Consider the following 25,783-nt stretch of genomic DNA (forward strand, 5'->3'; position numbering starts at 1 on the left):
CACTCAGTGGGAACAATCCTTATCCTTCAGAAGAAAGGGCAGTCAGAGGACAAATGCCCCTGCCTTGCCATTCACAGGAAGGCTCTGATGTCTTACCCCATGGTTTTTCAGAAGATCCAAGGGGGACTGAGTCCAGGGTGCTCATAGCAATTACTTGCCTTTTAGAGTATTTTGCTTCCCAGATCCACTCTCCTCATTCTTCATTTGTGCTTCCTAAGGTCACCCAAGTCCTCATCTCAGGGTCTACTTATGGGAGAACCCAAAACTAAAAAGACGTCTTTCAGTATGTAAAGCACTGATTTACAAACCTCAGTCAGTGAAGTTTCTTCTGAAGACCCACTGACTGAGATGTGAGCTCTGACTCTTCATTCCAAAACGGACCCAACAAAACTATTTTTCCTTCCTCCCTAGGAAGCCCCATAGGTGAACCTGGGAATAAGAAAGGGGGAAAAAGGGAGTAGGAAACAAATTCAATTACACCAAGTTTCCCACCACAAAGCAAACCAATTTATTTTTATCTCTGTCTTGTGATTTTGATTATTGAAAAATACATTTGAAAGGCAACCCTATAACGATATTTGCACTTTCTCTCCCCTAAGTGATGCTAACCAAGGATGCCAGAACCTTAAATAAAGATTTATTACTTCAAGCCTTAGCTGGATAAGTTGGTCAATACAGGAAATAAATAAGTACCAGTGCTACCTATATTCCAAACCTTAGTTTATAAATAATGTATATATAATATGTATAACATATAGACAAATAGAGATAAAATTATTCTCTACATTACCATATTGTGCTACTAAGAAGTTTTATTTAAAATGACATCAGGCAAAGAATCTCCTATGTGCTTTCTGGCAACATCCCAGTGAAGAGCCAGGAAGACATAGAAAGGAAAATGTCAGGAATTCACAGATTCTAGCAACAATGAGACTGCTTAGTTGGTTTTTATAGGGCAGTGAGAGCTGTGTTTAACCTTCTCCCTACTGAAGGAGCAGTTCTTATTCACAACTACTTTGCTTCAACCAATTCTGAATTCTCAAATGCCAGACCACAGCGTAGCAGAAAGTAGAGAGGAGAGGGTGATGACAAATTGTCTCCTGGGGCACATGGCACAATTCCATGTAGCACTGTGGATGGGGGCAGAGCTATAAGAAAGAAGGCTTTGGGTAGTACATAGAAGCCTTCATAAATTTCAAGCAAACAAAATTAGGAAGTTGTGTTAAGTGAAGTTTCCCTCCTTGTCCAGCAAGGCTGTATGCCACCATTGCCAGTGGAAGTCTTGCTACAAGCTGCGCACATGTGTTCACTGCCGTGTGAAATCCAAAATGGGTCTTATTTCACAGAGTCACTTAAATGGGTGGTTATGGAGGCCGGGTGTCTGAATCTGGATAAATCTTCCATTTTTAAATGAATGGGGGAAAAATTAAAGGCCAGCATAGAGCATATAACAGAATAGTTAAGCATGTAAGAAACGAATAATCACAATTAGCCTTGAAGATTAGGTAGAAGAGCATGACTGTGAAACACTTAAAAAACAGAAATGGGCAGAGCAACCTGAAAAGCAAACACCAAGCAAAGTGATGTTTGATGAAGTAAAAAGGCCGTAACAAATAAATCTCAGGGGTTTGGAATTACCTCAGAAATTTAAAACGTTCATTAGAATCAGTAAAAGGTAAAACTAATAGTGCAAGAAATTGATGATGTCGAGGTCAACTTGAGGAGTTCTGCAGTTACAGAGCAGCAGGTTCAAGCTTTGTTCCATGTCAGCAGCAGTGGCATGCACCACACTCTGCTCCCAGTAACACTGCTGTTTACATAGCATCCCCAATATGAGGATGAGCTGGGGGGTGAGGGCACTGTCAGAGTTAGGAGAGGAAGGGGAAAGAAATGATGTGTGAAACCAAGAGCTCCAGTCAAAACCCTTAGACAGACAGGGAGAGGCATGGCCCACATTTGATAAACACTGATAGTTGAAGAAATTAAAGACAAAAACTGAAAAATGGAGTCAATATCAAATCTACACATAATAGAATAGCCTTTGAGCAGTACCTCTCATGTGCACAAGTGAATCTCCTGGAAATCTTGTTAAATTGCTGGTCTGATTCAATAGGTCTGGGCTCTGGGATTCGGGATTTCTATCGAGTCCCCAGGTAAAGCTGATGCTGCAGGTAGGTGCTCAGACTGCATCTGAAGTAGAAAGACTTCAGAGAAAACCTAAAGCAAATGTTCTCACTATATTCCAGGAAGAATTAGTTAAAAGAAATTCACACCAAGCATGTTCTAGCAATTTGTAAAGCATTTAAAAGGTTAAAGAAGATTTTATACAATTATTCAGGGAAGAAAATGAAAGGTTACTTACAAATGAACAAAAATTGAGTGGATCCAGCCTTGTCCTTTGCATCATTACTAGATGCCAGAGGACAATGGAAAATTCCCATGAGGTTTGAAAGAAATTCTGATCTAAGAATTCATTAATGAAGCTAGAATTCATATGCAAGTTCTTCGAAAAAATACCATGTATTTAGGTTTTCTATCGTTGCCATAATGAATTACTACAAACTTATTGTAAAACAACACTGATTTATTATCACACACTGCTATAACTCAGAAACCCAGTCTGGGTCTCACTGGGCTGGATCACCATGTCAGCAGAGCAGCATTCTTTTCCAGAGTTTCTAGGGGAGAATCCGTTTGCCTTTTCCAGTTTCTGGATGCCTCCCATGTTTCCAAGGCTTTTGACCCATTTCCTCTAACTTCAAAGCCAGGAATGGCAAAGTGATTCCTTTTTACATTGTCCTCTCTATCTGTGGCCAGAAAAGCTTCTCCATTTTTAAGGATGTATGTAATTGTGCTTCTCCATCTAGATAATCCAAGTCATTCTCCCAATCTCATCATCTCCCAGTCCTTAATTTTAATTAGTCCACAAGATCCCTTTTGTCATGTAAAGTAACACATGCGCAGGTTCCAAGGACTAGGATGTAGACATCTTTAGGAGGCCACTATTCTACTTATGAAATCAAACATAGATTGATCCTGAAAATTTTGAGGACACATACTAATAGAGAACCAAAATTCAAAGTCCCAAAATGAGGAAATTGTAGCATAAAAGAAACTGTGGTAAGCAGTAAAACCACTTTACTTAGTTAAGTCTAAGTAATAAAAAAAAAGGAAAGTTAAAAACAATTCATAAAAGAATAATTATGATATAATCACTATAAACTGAGAGTACAGTTTATGCTGCAGCACAAGGACTACTGAGTGAAGTTAGTGAGCTACCTCACTCCTCTAACCAGGAGCAGAAGGAAAACTAATGGGATTAAAAAAATGACTTGCTTTAAACAAGCCACATTCCATATAGCAAAAGGTAGCTTAAAAGAACTTAACAGGAACCTTAAAGGAGCAAAAAAACTAACACAAATAAGCAAAAAATTATGTATCTGTTGTGACAATAAACTGTTGAACATCTTTTCCAAAAAGCAGACCTTTATTTTGTAGAAAAAGAATTCAATGCATCAAAAGCATTAAATGGAAAAGTGCACTATTTTATATTGACAAATTATAAAATGCATTATTATTTGGCTCTCACAAAATAATTCCTATTATTTTAAAGTATATTTTATTGATTATGCTGTTACAGTTTTCCCAATTTTTTCTCCCTTTTATCCTCCTTCTCCCTGCACCCACCCCACCACCACCCTCTAGCATCCCTGCACCTTAGCTCATGTCCATGGGTCATACATATAAATTCTTTGGCTTCTCCATTTCCTATACTGTTCTTAACCTCTTCTTGTCTATTTTGTACTTACCATGTATGCTTTTTATTCCCTACACCTTTTCCTTCATTCTGTCTCCCCCCACTGATAACCCTCCATACTGTGTCCATTTCTGTGATTCTGTTCCTGTTCTAGTTGTTTGCTTAGTTTTTGTTTTTGTTTTTTAGATTCAGTTGTTGACAGTTGAGAGTTTCTTGTTATTTTACTGTTCATAGCTTTTGATCATCTTCTTTTTCTTTTTTTTAAAAAATATTTTATTTATTTATTTATTAGGGAGGGAAGGGAGGGAGATAGAGAGAGAGAGGGAAACATCAATGTGCGGTTGCTGGGGGTTATGGCCTGCAACCCAGGAATGTACCCTGGCTGGGAATTGAACCTGGGACACTTTGGTTCCCAGCCCGCGCTCAAGATCATCTTCTTTTTCTTAGATAAGTCCCTTTAACATTTCATATAATAAGGGCTTGGTGATGAACTCATTTAATTTGACCTTATCTGAGAAGCACTTTAGTTGCCCGTCTATTCTAAATAAAAGCTTGCTGGATAGAGTCATCTTGGATGTAGGTCCTTGCCTTTCATGACTTGTAATACCTCTTTCCAGCCCCTTCTTGCCTGCAAGATTTCTTTTGAGAAATCAGCTGATAGCCATAGGGGAACTCCTTTGTAGGTAACTCCTTTTCTCTTGTCTGCTTTTCTGCTTTTCTCTTTTCTGCTTTTAAGATTCTCTCCTCATCTTTAATCTTGGGTAATGTAATTATGATGTGCTTTGGTGTATTCCTCCTTGGGTCCAATTTCTTTGGGACTCTCTGAGCTTCCTGAAAATCTATTTCCTTTGCCAGATTGGGGAAGTTCTCCTTAATTGTTTTTTTCAAATAAGTTTTCCTGCCTGCTTTCCCTCTTCTTCTAGCACCCTTGTGATTTGAATGCTGAAGCACTTAAAGTTGTCCCAGAGGTTTCTAATCCTCTTCTCATTTTTTTGAACTCTTATTTCTTCATTCTGTTCCAGTGGAACATTTATTTCTTCCTTTTATTCCAGTTGATGTGTCCTGGTTTCCTTCTCTTCACTGTTGGTTCCCTGTATATTTTCCTTTATTTCACATTGTATATCCTTCATTTCTTCCTTCTATTTGCAACCAAGCTCAGTCATTTCTGTGAGCATCCTGATTACCAGTGCTTTGAACTCTGCATCTGATAGGTTGGCTTTCTCCTTGTTGCTAATTTTTATTCTGGAGTTTTGATCTGTTCTTTCATTTGGGCTACATTTTTTTGTCTCAGTGGGGTACCTGTTATGTTGTAAGGGGCAGAGCCTTAGATATTTGCCAAGGCAGGGCAACCCACATTGCTGTGTTGTGGTGCTGTATGTCAGGAAGGAATCAAAGAGAGAACAGTGTCACTTGCTCAGCTCTCACCCCTCTTTCCATCACTTCCCCCAATCCCCACAATCCATTTGGGCCCTTCTGGTGCTGATTCCCATGTGGATGAGTTTGTGTACATTCTAGGATCCTGTGGGCCCCACCAATGGACTCTCCTGTGAGACTGGGAGTTTCTCCTGCCTTCAGAACCCCCACAGAATTTTACAGCCAGAGGTTTTGAGTCTTGAGTTTCCCAATCAGTCAACCACAGCCTCACCCACCCTGTCCACTGCCTTGCCATGCGTCCTCTTGCCCAGCTGCCCATCTCTGCTCCTCCTACAGGTCTGGATGAATATTTCTTTAACTCCTTGGTTGTTGGAGTTCCATGGAGTTTGATTTTCTGGTGGTTCTTGTTGTTATTTGTTTTTAAATTGGTTGTTATCCTTCTGTTGGTTCTGTGAGGAAGGGAAGCATTTCTACCTATGCCTCCATCTTGGCCAAAACCAAATAATTCCTATTATTATCTTTACTTAGGTGCAGATAAGGAATCTGTGCCTTAAAGACAATAGTGTACTTGCTCACAGTCACCCAGATGTGAGTCACAAAGCAAACCCAGGGTTTCACTCATAGCCCACAAGTTAATCCCAGTAGTCTAAGCCCTCCTGTGTATATGTGAGGCCCCATAACTAGAGAGAGGTGGAGCTAAGACCAGATTTCAGATCATTTTTATTCCATGTACTATGTGCATAAACTCTTTGCTATACTGTCTCAGAAGTGGTTTTTCTGTTTACATCTTTGCCTCAATCCCCTGAACCAAATGTTTCCACACAGGTTATTTTTACTTTCTTCTCCAGCTTCCCTGCATAACCAAAGCTCTACAACTTCCTGTCCCCCATTGACTTTCCCACCTTCAGCTGTGCTAAGTTCTGCTACCCAGTCCCAGCCCTGGGTCTTAGGCAAGACCCCTGGGCTTCCCCAGTGTGGATGTGCTCCAGCCTCTTGATAAGGGCTTGGGTGTTCTTCTCTCTCAATTAAGATTAATTTCCTGTTTTATGCCTTAGATGTCATCCTCTCTTATCTTCTCATGAAATAATTTCAGCAAATATCCCTTTTTCTCCTGAATCTTCAGACACAGTCTCTGTTCAGGAACCTCCTCATCTGAATGTAATCATGCCTATACCCAAAGAAAGTTTCCCTCCATAGGGGTTATGTACCCCATAGCCACTATGACACTGTCTCTTCAACCTCATAGCCATTTCTTGGTTCTACTTCCTCAGTTTCCATTCACTCAAAACCACTGAAACCTGGTTCTGCCTCTGTGGTAGCAGTTAAACCACTCCCACCAAAGCCACTGGTGACCCTCCTGTTGGACTAACTACTGAAAGCCTTGTGTTAGGAATATTTTCCTTTACTACTTCTGGAAACTTTCTCTTTGCTTAGCTCTCTGTTACTCCTCAGACACTTTATTAATTCTTCTGTATACCATAAAAATTTCTCTTTTCATGCTGTACAACTTGGTTACATTATTTTAAGTTTAACCTGACTTATTACATCTCTAACCTGTTACTTCTACTAACTACCAGACAATAGAACCAACTACTACACGCAAACTTAAAAATGTAGTTCAAACTACATTTGGATCCAAACTCCCAAAAACCACCTTAAACTCACTTTTCCCATAATCATACTTGCTAGGCTCCACTCTAAGAAGCCTCTTTCCTGTATTTCTTACCTCAGCTAATGACACCATCATCCATCCGAGTTCTAAGACAAAAGTCATAATAGTTTTTATCTCCTCCATTATACTACTCCCAGCAAATCGCCATGCCTCACCAGTTCTCCTAGGTATCTTGTGAGTTTGTCTCTCCTATTGTCATTACCCTTCACTACTATTTTTAATTCATCAAATGTGTTTATATAAGTATCTACTGTGTCAGCATTGTGCTAAGTACTGGGAGGACATTGTGAACAAATAGGAATAATCACTCCCAAAATGGAATTTATACATGAGTTGGGGACTGGACATAAACTAATAATTTCACAAATATAATAATGTGAATATGATTTCATAAATATAATTACAAATAGTGGTGGGTATCATATAATAAAAAATGCAGGATGCAATGAAAAACTGCAATAGAGAACTTTGATTTAATATAAAGTCAGGGACATATCGCCTGCACTTTATAGAGTGATATTGCAGCTGACACAAACAAAAGGGGTCAGAGATAGCTGTGAGAAAAGTGACAAAGGCAAGGCAAATGAAATCAGCTCATGCAAACAGCCTGTGGTAGAGAGCATGGCTTAGTCAGGGAGCTTGAGTGAATAAAGATGAGTAACCCATAATGTGTCTGAGGAGTAAGTAATTGGGAGGGACCACTGTTTGGGAAGGAATAATTTATGTAGAGACTTTTGTGTTTTACCCTAAATGCAATGGGAATCTATTGAAGGATTTTTAAACGCGATTTGATTCTGTGACACCAGCAAATTTGCTATTGCTTCTGTTCAGGCAAGCAATGATGGTGGGTGTGGATCACAGTGGCAGCTGTGCAGATGCAGAGAAATGGGTTTGAAATAGATTTTGGAGGTAGAATAGACAGAATTTGATAAGGAAGTTAGAGAGAGGGGGATATTAAAAATGACTCTCGTATTCCTATCTTAGAAACTTGGAGGATCAAATGAAAGCTACCAAAGTAGGGAACAGAAGAGAAGATTTGGGAGAAAAGATCAAAGGTCCACTTTTGCTGTGTTGAATTCGTGGTGCTTGTAAGACACTCACAACTCAATACAAGTTTATTTAATGTTGATGTAAAATACCAAAGCAGACATCTAATCTGCCTTAAATTACTTAGAGATGTTTCTAGATTTTTTCTCAGAAAAACCAACTTCATCATTCATCATTATACATTCATCATTTAAAAAATGTATTACTTTCAGAATCCAAATTTTCTATTTGCAAGTGATGGCAGTGATAATAGCACCAAGTGTTAGACCAGTGGAGTCAAACCAGAGCTTGGTTCAGCAATGTCAGTACTTCAGTTCTGGCTAGAAAAGAATTCAGAGCCAAGATTCAAATTCTAAGAGAAAGTTTATTTAGAAAGCCACAAAGGTAGAAGAAGTGAGCTGTAGAAGAAATGGGCCTAGGAAACAAGTTACAGAGACAAAACAGGGCCCTTAGACTCAGGAGAGAGAAGGTAAGGAGTTGAGATAACTGCTTGGGTGGGGGTCGGGATAAGGGGACAGGAAAGACAACAATGTTCTCCCAAGATGGAGAGCATGATGGATCCTCCGTTGTAAGGGTTTTTAAAGCTGGGGATATTAAGAAAGGTCCCAGGGGAGGGTATAAATAGAATATTCATCAGCTTTTCAGGTGCATCCTTTCAGGGTTGTGGTCTCCACTGATTGGTGGGTGCCAGAGCACAAAGACATTAGTCATTGCAGGTGTTCTTGAAGCAGCTATGGGTTTTGCTGCTTTACTGGGCCTGGAGCTGAAACACAACTGAGGCCTAGATATTATCCCTAGAGGCTAACACCTAAGGGAATGCTGGTTCACGGGTCTGCATGGAAGTCATATGAGGCCACTCTTCTGCCCCTTGTTCATTCTCCATGGGGGTCTACCATATGATTAGCACCAGGCCAGGAGGAAAGGTAAGGAAAGGATCCAAACCACATGACCAGTGATAAGTTAGGGGAGAATGGGTCACCCTAGGGGTGAGGGCCTTGTTTTTCTATTTTTATTCATTGCCAAGCACTCGGGGCTTTCTGTCCTGGTGACCTTCTGTACCTGGCCCGTCGTCCTGGCTCTGCTCCTGTCTGTCTAACTGCCTACCACACAAGCACTGATATCCTTCCATGTTTTCTATGCCAACTGTGTACAGGGTGCCATCATCATACAGAGCAGATTCTTTCTCCATTGTTCTTGGTCTTGTTCAGGACATAAAGATAAAGCCCTTTGTAGTTGTTAATATTTTCTGCAAACCTCACCTCACTCTGAGTTTTAGCCTCTCTCACACAATTCTTCTTCCGGTCCATTCCTTTATTCCTGATCAAGCTGTCCCCCAGGTCTGCTTTATTTAGAACATATCCTTTATGTAGTTGAGTTTATCAAAAGACAACATATGCAGGCTTATCCTTTCTAGATACTCACTGGGATTACTTGAGGTGGTCAGATTATTCTCTCCACAGGAAACAAAGCCGGGGGGGAAATGGCCATGTGAAAACACTTTATAGTGTTTGTTTAAAAAAAAAAACTTTTAAGGATGCAGAAAGAATCATTGTTAAAGCATTGCAGAGAAATTTGTTTTTAAACAGATTCTCCAGGCCATAGGTGGCAGCCAATCTGACATTTTCTTTGCAAACTGACTGTTTAGCTTGGCTGGAGCATGGTGCTGTGAGGCTCGGGCACCGCCAGGAGTGCATTGTATGTCCCGTGCTTGCTTAATGGAAGGTCATTTCTTGGCCCAGGTCAGTTTCATTAAGAAGAATTGCCCTTTTAGTGACTTCAAATAGCTTAAATAAATTACCTAAAGGAACTGCATGGTTTAGCCCGTTTAATGAATTTTAATAAGAAATACATGAATCAGTCAAAAACCAGGAAAAAAGTGAATAACATTGAACTAGTTTTAATGGAAATTAGCTCATTACCCTGCTGGCTTACATTCACCAAAGGCTGAATTTTTAATGGAAAATTTGCCAGACTGCAGGAAAATTGGAGGATCTTTAAATTAAAGATTAACCGTATTAGTGGTATTCTTCTCCCTCAAATTAGCCCTAACTGCAGATACTAAAAACACTGAGGCTTTTTACCCCTTTGGGAAACTTTAAAAAAAAAAAGGTTCCCTCTAAAGGAAGGGTTTCTCACAGTCCCTGAAATACTTTCAGAAATGTAGTAGGAAACATGGGTCTCCTTTTTGCTTCCAATATTGTATAAAACAGAATAACCTGAGAGTTGGAAAGCTCTGTATGGGTGTGCAAGCGAGTCTCCTGTCTTCCAGCAAGATTCCACAGGGTCTGTGAATAAATTTCTTTCTTTTATTTTCTCTCACACTCATACAATATGCACGTACTTTTGTTCTCCCTTTCTTCTTTAATCTCTTTTTTATTGCTCTGTCTTTTAATCACAGTAAAATATACACAACATAAAATTTGCCATATTAACCATATTTAAGTATGCAGTTCAGTAGTGTTAAGTACATTCACATTATTTGTCTTCTTTTTTAAGTAAAACAGCACATGGCTTTGAATAACCCAAGGCATGGACATTTTCAATGAAAGAAGTCTTTGTTTCAACATGATTCCTATTCCTTTTCTATTACTTAAGGAAAATGAGAAATAGAAAGTGTTTCCCCTGCATCTCTATCATTTTTAGTAATTGTAGAATCCCCTGTAAAATACTTGAAACTGTAATGATAATCTTCAAAACCAGAGTTGTATGTTGTAGCAAATATTTCAGTTGAAAGAGAAACCATTTCACATTCTGTAAATGGAAGTTCAACCTAGCAAATGGAGTACAGAGGCTTATCAGAAGATTTAGTTCTGTTTGGGGAAATTCTTAGAACCCTCAAAAAATTGCCTTGGTGTTATTCCAAATTGATCACGGTGGGACTCTGCAATTAAATTGCTCTTCATTGAGTTTTGGTCACTTACTCAAATTGGGGTGGTTTTAAGAAGTTCATCATCTTGTTGCCCTGTGAAAATAAATAATGGTAATAAAAATTCATACCAAATAACTCACAAATACATGCTGGAAAGGGCTCTCCCTTCAGGGCTACTGTAAATATATTGACATCCTTTCATGTAGGGTATCATGTGTCAGAAAAAGTAGGTTCTGAAAAGAGTCACTCTTTTCAGAGTGACTGGAGTGTTCCTCTTGGGATAAGGCAATGTTACTGAACTGTCATCACACAATTTGAAAACAGGCCTTTGTGATGTGGGACTTTAGTCAAAGCTACTGGTGAACAGCCAACCAACACAATCCAGTGACCTGTATAGCAAAGAGATGTTCTCAGGTTTCTCTGAAGCAAGATTCTTGACCATCAAATATGGTGGGGGTGGTGGGGTATAAGAAAAAGAAATATTAAATATTTTCTGGGAATTTTACTGAATCAAATGAATATTACCTGCAGTTGATGTTACTATTGCATTTTTATTTCCATGTGGATGCCCAAGACATGTTAAATGTTACTAATAGGGTGTTCTGATTTAGCAAATAAAAAATACAGAATTCACCCTGGCTGGTGTGGCTCAGTTGGTGGAGCATCCTTCTGTAACCAAAAAGTTGCAAGTTCGATTCCTGGTCAAGGCACATACCTAGGATGTGAGTTTGATCCCTGATCCAGGCGCAGCATGTTTGACCCCATCCAGATGTTCACAATCCCCAGTCTGGGCTCCACTTTCCCACCCAGGTGCATGCAGGAAGCAACAACTTGATGTTTCTCTCTTGAATCAGTGTTTCTCGTTTTCTCTCCCTTCTTCTCTCACTAAGAGCTATGGGAAAAATGTCCTTGAGTGAGAATAAGAGAAAGAAAATTTAAATACAGAATTCCTAGTTAAATTAATTTTAGTATAAGTATCTCCTATGCAATGTCTTGTATAATATATAAGACAACTAACAAATTATTTGTTATTTATTTGAACTTCAAATTTAACTGGCCTAATATAATTTATCTTGTAACCATATTCTTATAGTTTACTAAAAATTATACTTCATTGACATATAGAACTTAATATAAATTTCAACATGAAGTCATTGCCGTCTTCTTCCATTTTCAAGTACCAGAATTTCTGGTCTATTTGCATCATGCCTCTCTTTCTCCACCAATCTCATGATGCTTTTAGGTACAGAATTAAAAATATATTTTAGTTTTATTTCTTGTTCTAAAGAAGACAGATTTTAGAGATTTAATTTAGTTTTGTGTCTTTTGTTTAATGCATCTAAACTTTCTTATCAGCTGCACCTAAATATTTCCACTTTTTTTTCCTTTGATGTTCTTACTCATGTTTCAGTAGCTAATCACTGTATTTTAAGGTCTTCAACTTTTTTGAGGTCCTAAGAATCAGGATTATTTAATATATTTGCATTTGTATTCACCCCAGTAAATGATCAGTACAGAAAACATAGGTCATTATAAAGAAATTTTAATCTCATAAAGGAATTATACATTTCCTATAGAAATAGGGGAAATAAAGGCCAGAAATAAACTAAAACATAAAGGAACTGTTATTATTTTATTTTAAAAAGCTCTTTTATTTTGAACTTGGTTTTATAAAGAAGACTGTCAGCTCTGAAAGGCTTGAGGAGAAGCCATCTCTGTCCCCATCCCATCCCCTCTGAAGGTAGGCGGTGAGGAGCCAGGAGTGATTGTCTCAGCCAACAAGCCAACCTCGCTTCTGTGATCTATCTGCAGCCAGAATGATCTCAGAAAAAGAGACACTGCAGAAATAGGATTTAAAATTTTTATTTGGGGGGGGTAATGTTAATTGGACTATAGGAAATTTCTAGAGGAGCCATCCCTACAAAAATTATTGCACATTTATAATATATGATAGTTTAACCCACACTATTACAATATTTCTCTAGCTCTTACAATGAAGTTGAGTAGAAAATTGGAGTTTAATCATGTAGAAAACTCGACCTTCTGGCTTAAACAGGCCAAATTGAGTATATCCAAAATAGATATTTTCTATTCATCTTAATTTAAATGTTTATAACATGATTGATAATTTGCCAAAGAAGCACAAAGGATCACGTAAGTTATAAGAAATCTATTCTGACGCTATTTCTTACTACCTAAAATTACTTGCTCTATAGCAAGCAGCTTCTTTTTGACAGTGACTCAGTAACAAGCCTCTGCAGCAGAAAACAGCATTTAGGAACATTCCAGAAACTGCTTCACTGGGACCAGGAGTGGTGTCTAGAGGGGTGCGGATGGTCTGAGGTTCACCTGAGGGAAGCAGCCTTAAGAGGATGGGAACCAAAGTGCCTGTGATGAAAGGGGGTCAAATTAAACACCCCTTTCTCTGTGTCTGATCTTGACCAGTGTCCCTCTCAGCCCATTTTAGTTCTGGCACCATAACTGCTGAGAGGTCAGATGATTACACATGCTCTGCAGACAAAATAATCATCCTTTAAGATAATGTCCCATGTGGCGATGAGAGCTCCATAATAGAGGAGCCATTTTCAATGCATCTGTATCAAAGTCTAAGAAACTCCCAGCCCCTAACAAATGTAAAATAGCAAATACTCAAAGTCTTTTTGGGCATTCAAGGAAGGTTATAATACAAAGAAAGCAGAGGAAATAATTGAATGTTTTGGCATTGCAAGAATATATAAATGACATTGTTTCTCAAAGGAACTTTTGCTGCAAATTCCATAAAATAGCAAATACATTTTATCCTTCACAGAAAATAATGGTTAATTGGCCCATAAGTCACAATTTTTTTTTACTTTAAAATTAGTGGTCAAACTTTTTTCATTGTTATTTTATAGAACAAATCAAAAGTGATTGTATGTTTATTTATGTGTAATTTTTCCTCTGAGATATTTTCAAAAAGGATGTGATTAAATTCTTATAATTACATTAATGAAACCACACTTTGAACAGAATTTTTTTTTCATTAGTTGGAAAGAGAGATAAGAACATACAGAGTATATAAGAAAAAGAGTAATTCTACAAATCTCCTTAGGTAAGGTGGCTATTATACTTGAACTTTCAAGTTAACTCTGGGTTCCAAGGAAAGCTGAGAAACAATGGATTATAGACTTTTACTCTTTTCATGAAATGAAGCATCAGTTCTTCACAGTGGTGCATTGAGACGCACTCAGTATTTACACATTTCCTGCACTGGATTATGTAAGCATCTAGGTAATCGTGTGTTCAGGTTTCTGGAGATATTTCCTATAAATAGGTTATAGTTTTCAAATATTCCCATTTTGTACAATTCCCACTTTTAAAGGTGATAACATACTATATGTATGTAACATAGTTTCAATATTTCATTTTTAATTGGACATTTTACCAGATACCACCTAACATTATAATGAGTGAAATTGTTGAGAGAGGGACTACATTATATGAAAAGAATTTTGTTTTGTACCCCAGATTATTATGTTTTGGCTTGCCAGAGCCAATATGTGGCAGCCCCCTCCACCACCACCCCCCTTATGTTAAAGCTTGTTTTTACTAACCATTTTTTCAAATTGATACAATATGATAAAATAATAATAAAGGAAAAAAGAAAAGGGAATTAATTTTTACTTTTAATTATCATTTTAAATGCATCATTTTATTTTATTTTTATTGAGTTTATTGGGGTGACATTAATTAATAAAATTACATAGGTTTCAGGAGTGTAATTCTATAGTACATTCTCTGTATACTGTATCATGTGTTCACCGCCCCAAGTCAAGTTCGACCCCCCCACCCCCTTTCCCTCTGGTGATCACCATACTGTTTTCTGTGAGGTCTGATTGTTTGTTTTGTTTTGCTTATACTTTTAATTATTTTAATGGTCATTTGGACCACAGAGTCAGTCCAATCATCATACCATATGTGATACTAGAAAGGGCTCAATAAGTTGAAAAAAATGGCTTTGATGATACATGACTCATTCATTTACAAAAAGATTTGAGCTGTTTCTTCATGCAAAACAGTGTGCTAACACTAAGGTGTAAGAGAGGAGAGAGAAAAGAAAAGAGAAGGGAGAAGAGACAGAGAGAGAGATAAAATAGATATAAAATAAAATAGGTGTAATAAAACAGATATCTGCTCTAGAGAAGATTTCAGTGGGAGAGCAGTTCCATAAAAGTTAGAATCTGATTCACAATGCTGGTATAGACATTATTTTGAAACGAAGGACTTGTTGGCTGATTTTTAAGTACATAAGACAGAATTACTTCTTTTTAATTATTTTTGTTTTTCAATTACAGTTGACATTCAATATTATTTTATTTTAGTTTCAGGTGCACAGCATAGTAGTTAGACATTTATATAATTTACAAAATGATCCCCCCGATGAGTCTAGTGCCCTGGCACCAAATAGTAAGAAAGGTATTTACCTTTAAAATTCTAAAATTCTATCTCTCTTCTCCTCTCTTTCTCTGTGCATCCCTATCCTCTCGCTCCTCTCTCCCTTCTCTGTTCCCTCTCCTCCTTCCTCTCTCCTTCTCCAGCGAAGGCTGTGCTACAGAGGCCCCTAGGAATGACTCAGTGTTAGACTCAGAAAAGGGCCGGTTGCCACACAGTTACTCACTCATTCTTTGCCTCAGAATCCTCAGCTGCAATTTTTTAAAAAATGTTCTTTGAATCATTAATTATTTGGCTCCTTAAAGGAAGCTATATAGCCAGACCTAATTTTTTTGTCGTTTTTATTGTTTGCTGTTAACTAATTTAAAGTGACTTGCAATTATTTTAATATCATGCCACCCATAAGTGGTAGTAGGGTATATTTTCAAAGTTCAAATATTGTTTTCTTTATTACAGGTTTCTTTTCTCCATGGAAAACTCCAAAGCCTGTAAGTTGGAATTATTATGCTTCTTTCTTTATTTCTAGTTATTATTGCAATTCCATTCATGAGAGTCAGTGAATTGGGCAACCTCAAAATCTCTTCCACCTCTGAGATTCTGTGATGTCAAAACAACAAACGCTCTGTATCCTTTTTGTCTTGTATTTGTCCCACAAACATAGATAACTCATCTTACTTTCCTATAAAAGTGTGGCTTCCTGTTTGGTAATAAGTATACTGACAAAATGAACATTAACACTATTCATTACAGAGTGCTAAAAATCCTTTAGAATCCTTTTTTATTTCCCCTGTCAGAAATACTTTAGTCTTTATAACATGAATTTTTAGAAACAATGAAAACTGCAGGCCCAGGGGTCTTAACCTTCAAGTTACATCTGATCCAAAATAAATTTAGCTCTGTATATTGTGTGTACATATAGTTACATTATAATACATACAGAGCTAAATATATATGTGTGTGAAAATATGTGTGTACAAGGGGGGACCCAAAAAACCCTGAATTTATGTATTTAAAAAATTGTGTATTTATTCTTACATGTTTAAACTTCACTCACTTTCAAAGTACTCTCCATTTGATGCAGTACACCTATCGAGATGTTTTTCCCACTGCTCAAAAAGGTTTTGGACTCACCAATTTTGATGCTTTTGGGAGCTTCTGCCTTTTGTTTGTTTCACCTCTTACACATCAGTAAAACATTTCTCTTTGAGGACTTTTTTTCATCTGGGGAAGCAAAAAAAAGTCACTCAGGGCAAGATTGGATGACTAGGAAGGGTGGGATATGGGGGACTCGATGCTGTTTTTGGTCAAAAATGGGTCAACACTCAATGCTGTGCAGGCAAGTGTCTTCGTAAATCACCCATCATGAAAGGGGCAAATGCTCGTTGAAAGAGTCTTCAAAAAAAATTCACTGAAATTGAATGCAGCCTCTCACAACACCAGCTGGTACACTGATACAGGTGGGTTCCTAGAATACTCACCTATCGGAAGAAGCTGCCTCTTTCTCTCTTAGAGAGAGAGAGAGATTCTCCAACCACCACCCCACCCACCCATCCTCCACCACCAAACTTGACAATCACTCAAAATGATGCTCCTGAATCTTCAGATACTGGTGATCTCTGCCATTATCTAACCTCTCAGGGCCTAGTTATTTGATGAATCATCCTGCAATTTTGATGTCAATGTAGGAGGCTGATGGACTTCAATAATCTTTTTGTGAGGCTTGGTTAACCCAGTTGGCTTGGCAATTGTAAATGATCTTTGTTTGCCATTAGATTGAAACGAGTGATTGTCCAAGTCCCAAGAGGTGGGGTTGGTTTTCCAGGGTCCTATTTTATGGTGTATTAGAATACACTACCCAGGCTGGAATATGTAAAACCCATGACGAGAAGGTATGTAGCAAAGTGGTTCCACCTACTTCTTTTCTTTCCTCTGACCGTAGTCAGCTCTAAAGAAAGTATCCCTAGTGTGGCCAGTGAGTAGGGAATTCTTGAGTTAATTTTGTTTTTCTCTTATTTCTTTTACTGAGGGAATATTTAACTGATTTTCTCATTTTAGAAATGGAGATAATAGAATTTTACATACTTTTCTAGTGCAATAACTGGCTTAATTAAATATCATGTCTTGAACATGGTTTAAAGGGGTGGAAACAAAGTATTATTGAGCCTCGTACTATGCCTGATCCCAGGCTTCTCTCAAAGGGAGATGAGGAAACTAGAAGTTGGAGTGAGGAGCTGATGGTGTCAGGGCTGAGTTCTCACCAAGCTGTCCTCATTTTGGGTTTGGCTCATTTGGTCCACAGAGAATATCCGGTGGGAAAACCAGACCTCTTTGAGCCTAGTAAACCACTTAGTGATGATGTGATTTTGAAAAGATGTATTTGAAAATGTTTGAGATGAAATTTGTTTTATCTTGACCAAAATCTAAATAATTCCTTCCTTTCATCACCAAAGTTAAATCTGTACTCTGTGGTTATACACACCTTTATCTAATTTAACAAAGAACCTTGCAACCTCATCATGGTGCTGCAATTATGCAATTTAGTGATTTCCTTATATGTACCACATTTAAACAAATTACTCCATTTGGCATAATCACTGCATTTGCTGTCATTAAAGTAATTACATCCATAGTCAATAATTCCAAAAAAAGGTTTTATAGAACTCAGCTTACATTTCATCCTGAACCCATACGCCCATGCAAAAGTTAAAGCTTGGCCAGGTCCGAGGCTGAGTGAAGATAGATGACTGATGTGGATCAGTAGGGTGGAAGAAGGTCAGGAAGTAACACAGAACCAGGAGGAGAGGAGATCTTGTCCTCCATGTAGCTGTCAAAAATTCTGTAGACCAAGGAGTGTATAATAAGGGGAAATATGGTATGTGATTTAGGGTGCAGGCTCTGAAGGCATCCTGCCTGGGTTCAAATTTTCCTTCTAGCTCTGTGACCTTCAACAAGCTGCTTAAGCTCACAGTATCTGAAGCTCTACCTCTGAAAATGGGGACAATAATAATACTTCACTCATACGGTTGTTGTAAAGAGCTTATGAGTTAATCCATGTAAAGTGCTTACATGTTGAACTCTAAAACATAAACTACTAAAAAATAAAATAAAATATAAACTACTGTCATTCTAGAAAGCAGAACCTTTATGCATAAATTCAGTAAATTAATCACTTTATGAAAGACTGTGGTTTGCTAAACTATTCATTTAAGCAAATATATAAATATATACCCACAGCCTATGTATTTATACACTTTCTCCTCTGAGGAGGATTCATGGGATCCTTAGTGAAGATAAGGAAATGTTATCCTGAGCAAGATCTCTTCTCCTCCTTGTTCTGTGTTGCTTCCTGACCTTACATCCTACTGATCCACATCTGAAGCCAATCCACGTCAAAATAGTCACTTCCCATTTAGCAAATAATACCCTAATTATAGTGAGTTCTCATTCCCTCCACCTGGAAGGAGTCCAAGTTCATTCTTCATATATAGTATCAAGCCAAATGGCTTGATCTCCCAGCCCTGCCTTAAAATAGTGAGCAGGTATGTTTAGACTGCCCCAGCTTCTATAGAAAGAAAGGAATTTCTAAAGAGAGTATTTCATGAGTTTTGGGGAAGGACCTGCCTTATTCACAAGTCCTCTACTCCCAGTATAACCCCTAGAATCAGAAGGTAGCCTTTAAAAAATTAATCACCCTAATTGGGGTTTTCCATTTTACTGTGTGATGCTCCTGTGGTAAACTATATGTCTACTCTGTCCACTGATATTTAGACGACTGCCCTCCCATATAGTCAGGCATCCATTTATTTGTTCATTCACCAAGACCAGCAGAGATAAAAAGTTTCTCCCAGATACAGAAAACAACTTTACTTTTCTTTCTCTAGTGAGATGTTTGTAAATGTGAGCCTGGGTGTAGACACCACTGGGACTGGACATGGCACAATCAGAAGCCTTGCTGAGAGGAAGCTTGGCTGGTCACACAACTCTTGACAGGTCATAGTCAGGATGTCAAGTGAGGCCCATAACCTGGGCACCAGAACAGAATCAGAATGTAGGGGATTCATTGAAGGTTGACAGGAACACATGAGCACAGAGAGTCCCAGTTAGAAAGCAGAAGTCCAGAGACCAGGTTGCTAAGAAAGAAGGGAGAAATCAACAGGGGCCACACTTCACAAGGTGCTGTCAGATCATCACACAGCCCCAGGGACCAGGGGCTGACCTCTGACCTTAAGGCAGTGTCTGGCTCTGTGATCTTTCCTGTGGGAGCTGAGAAATAACTCAATTTGGGGGTTGTGTTACAGGACTGGGAATCTGCAGTTTCAGTGATTTCATGGTCACGGTGACTTTTTGCTCTACAGTCTTCTGAGAAACCCTGGCAGAGTGACTAGAGGGTAGATGAAGGTCACAGTAAGATGTTGTGAAATTGCTTTACTGAGCATGAACTGGACTCTACTAGTCCCCCCTACCCCATCTCTGGGCTAACACAATTGCAGAATTCATCAATCTGCCACAGAAACTTCCCCAAACAGTGCCCAAAGCATCATTTGCTCTGTAGTTTTAAGAATGTTTTTAGAAATTCTTATATTTCACCTGAAGCATGTTTGCTCCAATGACTGCACGTGAACAGTACATACCTGACAGGACCTGGGCAGGTTCTCAATAACCCTGACTGAGAGATGGGAGAAAAACTGGAGACTGGCTACATCTCTATGGTGACAAGTGGGATACTGCAGCTACTCAGACCATGTTTCTAGTTTACTCACTTTTTAGAATTTAATATCTTATGTTTGGAAACAGGAGGGGGAAAGTCATGGCCAGAATGCCTCCATGCAATACCTAAGTAAAAAAAAGAATTTGGCTTTATCCACAAACATGAGACTTCCCATCATAGCAAAGACACCCAGAGGAACCAAAGGAACCTAGAATGGCTTCCTAGATGAAATTTGCTGTCAAATGAATTATGAAGTATATATTACAATTTTTTAACTAAATGGGGGAAAGGCAGAAAATTAGCTAAAACTCTAAAGAAATTTACCAATTATTCCTCTCAGTGTATCCTTATGTAAAAAAGCATTCTGTCATATGTGGTTCTGACCCAGGGTCTGCCATGAACAGCCACTAGACCTCTTTGCACTTCTGGAGATTATGTTTAATTTAATATTAGGGAATTGAATTCCACTGAGAGTTTTCCATCCTTGTTAGCTACAGAAACTTTGCTCAAATGAAATCTTTGTCAGTGGCACATATAGAAAAAAAATTAAAATGAAGCCACTTGTCTTAGTCCCTTCAGACTGTTACAACAAACTACCATTCACTAAGTGGCTTACATACAGCAGAAATTTATTTCTCACAGTCTGGAGACTGAGAAGTCCAAGATCAAGGCACCCACAGATTCAAGGTCTGGTGAGAACCCACTTAATAGATGGCTGTGTTTTCTCTGTAATCTTACCTGGCAGGAGGGACTAAAGAGGTCTCTGGGGTTTCCTTTGTTAGGACACTAATCCCATTCATGAGGATCCAAACATTTAGATCATAGCACCAATCTTATGGCAAGGAGTGTCTGTAACCTGTTTCTTTTCTAATTTACTGGCTCACCTGACCCCTGCCATACATAGTCTGAGGTAGGGAAGCAGGTCTCAGGGACCCTCATGTCACATAGTGAATGCCCTGTACAGCACATGGTATCTCACATGCCCTCCAACCTTCAAATCCTTAATCACTGAGAGGTAAGAGTTGACATCAAAGCCCTGACCTAAATATAGGCTGTGTGAAAACAAAGCAGGACTATACAATAGGGGACAGTAAGTTATAATTCTGTAAAGCTGAAAATAATGTGTATCAAAACTGGTTTTAGGAAAAGGACAAGTGACTTTTTTTATGATTTCATTCATTCACTAAACATTTCCTGAGTACTTAACTACATGTTGGTAATACAACAATGAGAAAATCTGTATCCCTTGCAGCCTCTATCCCCAACATGATCTATTTGAGGAGACTTGTAATTATAGCTGGGTGTGATGAGTGGTGAGAGGGGAGGAGAGGGTGCTGTGGGAGCACCCGGGGGCACATGTAACCAGATCAGGAATGGTCGGCAAACATCTTCAAGAAGAGGAGATGCAGCATCTGAATCTAATAGCCAGGTAAAATGAGGGAGGGACTTGAAAGAGCAGAAAATGGCTAAACTTTGCAGGTAGAAGAAGTTAAGCAAGTATGCAAAGGTCCATGGCAGGAGATCACCCCGTGGATCCTAGGGAATGAGAGGAGAGGCCATCAGCAGATATGAAAAAGGCAGCAGAGTCTGGGTCAGGGAGCCACTCATGTCCTGCCAGGGGGGACTGGCCTTTCTCCTGAGGACCATGCTGACCCAATGCAGAATTTTAGGCAAGAGAAATTTTTACACAAACCAGGCTTGTTCAAAGCAGAAAAGTAGAAGGTAAGTTTGAAAGAGGAACCAGTTGATCAATGAATAAAGGTGAATTTGGCGGTGCCAATAGATGATCTCAATGAACCTGGCTTTTTCCCTGATAAAAGGATGTTAGCACCTGCTTTGTCTACCTCATGAGGCTAGGGTGAGGATCAAAGAAGATAATGTCTGTGAAAGGACCTGGTAAACTGGCAAGTGTCCCATAGACCTTTCATAAATTATGGTGGTAGCAACAGCAGCAGCAGTATTTTGGAAAAGAAGCCACCAAATCAGCAGTAAATGAGGCTTCATAGAAGACTTTGAACAATTCACAAATCCCAGATGGTTGTGTTATTACTAATAAATTGAAAAGAAAGTGATTGAATGTTCATGTATAGGAAATTGCTGGGTTTATGCATAGGTGTCAAACGAACATGTGCAAACTACTTTATCTTCTGTTTTGGTAAAAATAATGTCATATAATAGGACCATATTTAAAATGGAATGATTCTATATATCTTTAAGCACTTACACATAAATTATCATGAGATACATGTTACCTGTATTTTATAGAAAAAAAGAAAATACAGACTCAGAGAGATTGCCAGTAAGAGATTTGCTGAAAGTTAACCAGCTTAGGGTGACAAGGTTATATAAGTTTGCATTCAAAATTCAGGCACCACCTGTATTTATAACATTCTAAGGTACTTTATTATATAGACATAGAGTCCTTTCTCTCAAGGCACTTACACCAGAGTTTTAAAATGTTTCATAGGAGAAAAGTCCACAGGGCAAGGAAGTCTAACTTAAAGGTGAGGACTGTGGTATGTGACAAAGGAAACAGCAAGAAAGAATTTGTCAGTCATTGTCTCTGTTCTTCTCCACTTTCCAGATCATGGACCGATGGGAGAATCAAGGCAGCCCTCAGACAAGTTTATCTGCTCCGGCCGTCCCGCAGAACCTGCCTTTCCCACCCGCCCTTCACAGGAGTTCCTTTCCTGACTCAACAGAGGCCTTTGACCCGAGGAAGCCCGACCCATATGAGCTCTACGAGAAATCTAGAGCCATTTATGAAAGTAGGCGTAAGTGAAAGCCACATAAAGCAAAAGTACATTAATAATAGCTGAAGCTCTGCCAGGAGTTACACTGAGGCAGAAATGATCTGGTGTGATTTTTACGTTCTGAGATTCAAAAACTGTCTCAAAAGTAAAGGCAGCTCATCTAAACATTTCTTTAAAAAACTTTTAAAAAGGCTGCTAACTCTAAAAAAAAACCTTATAGCCTTTGGTTAAAATTTATTTCCTACTTATTTCCCCCATAGCCCCTGAGGAAAATCAGGAATGTATTTGGAATGGGGGAGAAGGCAAAAAAAAAAAAAAAAAAAAAGGTTGCTAGTTTTCTTTATCACCAAATAACAAGAAATGCTTGGGATTTCCATGTTTAATCTGATTTTGAGTCCGAAGTTCAGATTCTTGCCTGAGCCTTGAATGCAGGTACTGAAGAACTCAGGGCTGTGAGTCAAAGTTAGCCAGGCCATTCCATCTCCCAGTCAGGAAAGTAATGGTTCCAAAAGCAGCCCAGAGCAAGGTGCCAATCATTTGTACCAGAAGTTTCTCATTTAATGCAATGGGGCTCATCTGAAAGTTCAGTCATAAAATAAAATGTCATATGTGCACTTGTCACCCTATTTGAAGGTCCTCTAAAATTATTTCATTGTACTTTATAAATATTAGAAAACAAAAGTTTTTAATATTGCATATACATTCATTGTGCCTCTGTCCATCATCTAACAGGTCATCTCTGCCAAATGCTAGAGGACAGGAATCTGAATGGTATGAATGTATAATGTGTGAGGAGGAATACACAGTATAATATGAACCTGAGTAAATGGATTGAGAAACTCAGCCTATTGAGAGGGTTTGGCCTCTGGTGCTCCTGTTTACAGTCTGCTGATTTCCTTTGATTCCATGTTCCACCAGGGTCTTCTTTCCAACTTTATCACTGAAGCGTGAATGGCAAGTTTTACATTGTGGTGATCTCAGAGGGTCTCAAATCTACTTATTCTTTGATGAATTATGCACCCAGCTGGAAAGAGGGAAACTAGATAGAATACCTTTTCCCCAGCCTCTTCAACTGTTTGTAAGAGTAATTCTAGTTGAGAAAATACAACAGCAGGCCATGGAGAAATTATTCTTCTCAAAATGAGCCTCACTCTCACCTCTTTTTTTTAATAATAATCAGCTATGGATTTCATTTTTCCTTTTTTGTATAAATAACTGCAATGTCTTTAAAGGGTTGTATAGCTACAATGACTGTGCTGTGATAGAGTAAGACTAAAGCAGTCATTTTTAGATATACATATAATATAGGGTATGAACTTGGGTATTAATGCTCATTAAACTGAAAAAAATTGAAAAGATTTCAGCACAGTTCTTAATACCTTTTATGCTTCAATAACCAAGTATTCATTGAATACTTTGCTCTTAGCACTGTGGGGAGATATCAAAAATGAGTAATATGCCCTGGTCTCACAAATTTAACAGGGGAAATAAGAAGAGTAAGTGGAAAGAAATGGAGATCAAGACACAGCAGAAATTCTAACATGAAAGGTGGAAACACATTGCAGGATTAAAATATCATCCTCACGTCCTTGGCTTGTTTAGTTTTTTATTACATTTAGGGAGCCTCAGAGATGCTTCCCCCTGCTTTTGTCCCTTCATTAGTCATTTACTCCCATCCTTCCGCAGCTTCCTAACCAACACAAGGCTTTATTATTCAGGACAAAGGCAACACTGCTATTTATTCCATTTTCTTTTTATGGGTCCCTGATACTGTTGTGCCCTCAAGTTTCCAAGCAGGAATTGTTCATGACCTTCTTTTCAACCCAGAAAGAATTCTGATCTCTTTATCTAGCCACTGCAATGCCGTTTCTGTTCATTGCCTTTCCGCTCCTCACGTGTAACAAACCAAGCAAACCAATCCACCTTAACCTGCCCTAACTTTCATTTCCAGTCTTCCTCCGGGAGCACTTAATCCCTTTTGGCTCTGCAGCCACCCCTAACAACAAACATCTCCGATTCCCCACCATGTCCCCTCCGCCCCCATCAATGCCCCTCACATGTCACCACTGCTGCCACTGCAATCACGGCCCCCCATCCTGTTTTCATCAGCTCTCTCTGTTTGTAAGGTCACAGCAATGTTTTCAGGGTCACAATTCTTAGGAAGCCAAAAGAGGGTGAGCTCATTTTCTTTCCCATCCTGTTCTATCATGTTATTTCATAACACTAAATGGAGTGTGAATGAAATGCAGAAATCATGTCAAGGTAAGAAGCTTTAAGATTACCTTGAAGATTAAGGAAACCAGAAAAGCATGGTGCCACTTTCTCCAGTCTCCAGGTAGCTGATCTGTTCACTCTGCCTGTGTCTTAAAGAACAAACCAGCCCTTCGGCCTCTATACATTTCCAGTTTCCAACTATCAAAAGCTTCATTCTTTCACTTAAATTTGTAGAATACATCCCCCAATTTTTTTAATGAATAGGGGGAAAGCTCAGTCTATTTCCTACCATCCTCAAACAGGTTTTAAAAAAAATTAGGAAATATATGCACCTGAACAAAAGGCCCATATTCAAACTTTGATTGTTAACCACTCCTCTTCTTATTCCTTCAAATCACATGCATAATATTTAGATTTGGATCTATTTATTCTTGTGTCCCTGAACCTTTTTTCTGAGAAAGAAATCAGTTGGGACTAGGGAGAGAATGGGAGGAAATCCTGACCAATGCTCTCTAAACCAAGTTCTTTGACATTTTCCCTGGTTTATAGCAATCTCATGGTATCCTCCTTTATAACCAAATCTAAAGAGATTTTTAGTATTCACATTCAAAACTGAGTTGCAGTAACCAAATAAAAGGATGTACCTCCACCCACAAGCGTCTGCTGTACAGAGCTACAGAATGTTTGTTATATCACGGTTGTCAAGAAGTGTTTGGATTCAAGTCACCAGTCCCCTACAAATGATGGAAATTTATCAAATGATGTAAATCCTGCTGTGCTTCATTTGGCTCATAATTAGATTATGCTGACATTTAATGTGCAGGCACAGGACATCTTAATAAAGGCGTATTCTTAGGGAAAAAATGTAGTGATTTTAAACAAACAAAGACAACCATAAGATACTAGTATTGCATGAAACAGAGCATGATAGGTCCATGCTTATGGAGGAAAGTAGAAA

General features: G+C 38.6%; 1 protein-coding gene and 1 long non-coding RNA gene across 4 annotated transcripts in view; both read left to right on the forward strand.

Annotated features, from left to right (window-relative positions):
- The window catches only part of MAGI2 (membrane associated guanylate kinase, WW and PDZ domain containing 2), a 1,408,091-nt gene that overhangs the window by 1,214,502 nt on the left and 167,806 nt on the right, over positions 1–25,783 (forward strand). For all 3 annotated transcript variants that reach the window (XM_036010705.1, XM_028525694.2, XM_028525695.2), the window contains 2 exons: positions 15,607–15,638; positions 22,443–22,632. In XM_036010705.1, coding sequence (XP_035866598.1) covers positions 15,607–15,638; positions 22,443–22,632 — 222 coding nt within the window. The remainder of the gene's footprint in view (positions 1–15,606; positions 15,639–22,442; positions 22,633–25,783) is intronic.
- Positions 17,691–18,254, forward strand: LOC118497092. Its single transcript, XR_004899643.1, has 2 exons — positions 17,691–17,899; positions 17,946–18,254. It is a non-coding gene; the product is annotated as an uncharacterized LOC118497092 (long non-coding RNA).

This window comes from Phyllostomus discolor, chromosome 10, assembly GCF_004126475.2.
Source record: "Phyllostomus discolor isolate MPI-MPIP mPhyDis1 chromosome 10, mPhyDis1.pri.v3, whole genome shotgun sequence".
Classification (NCBI taxonomy): domain Eukaryota; kingdom Metazoa; phylum Chordata; class Mammalia; order Chiroptera; family Phyllostomidae; genus Phyllostomus; species Phyllostomus discolor.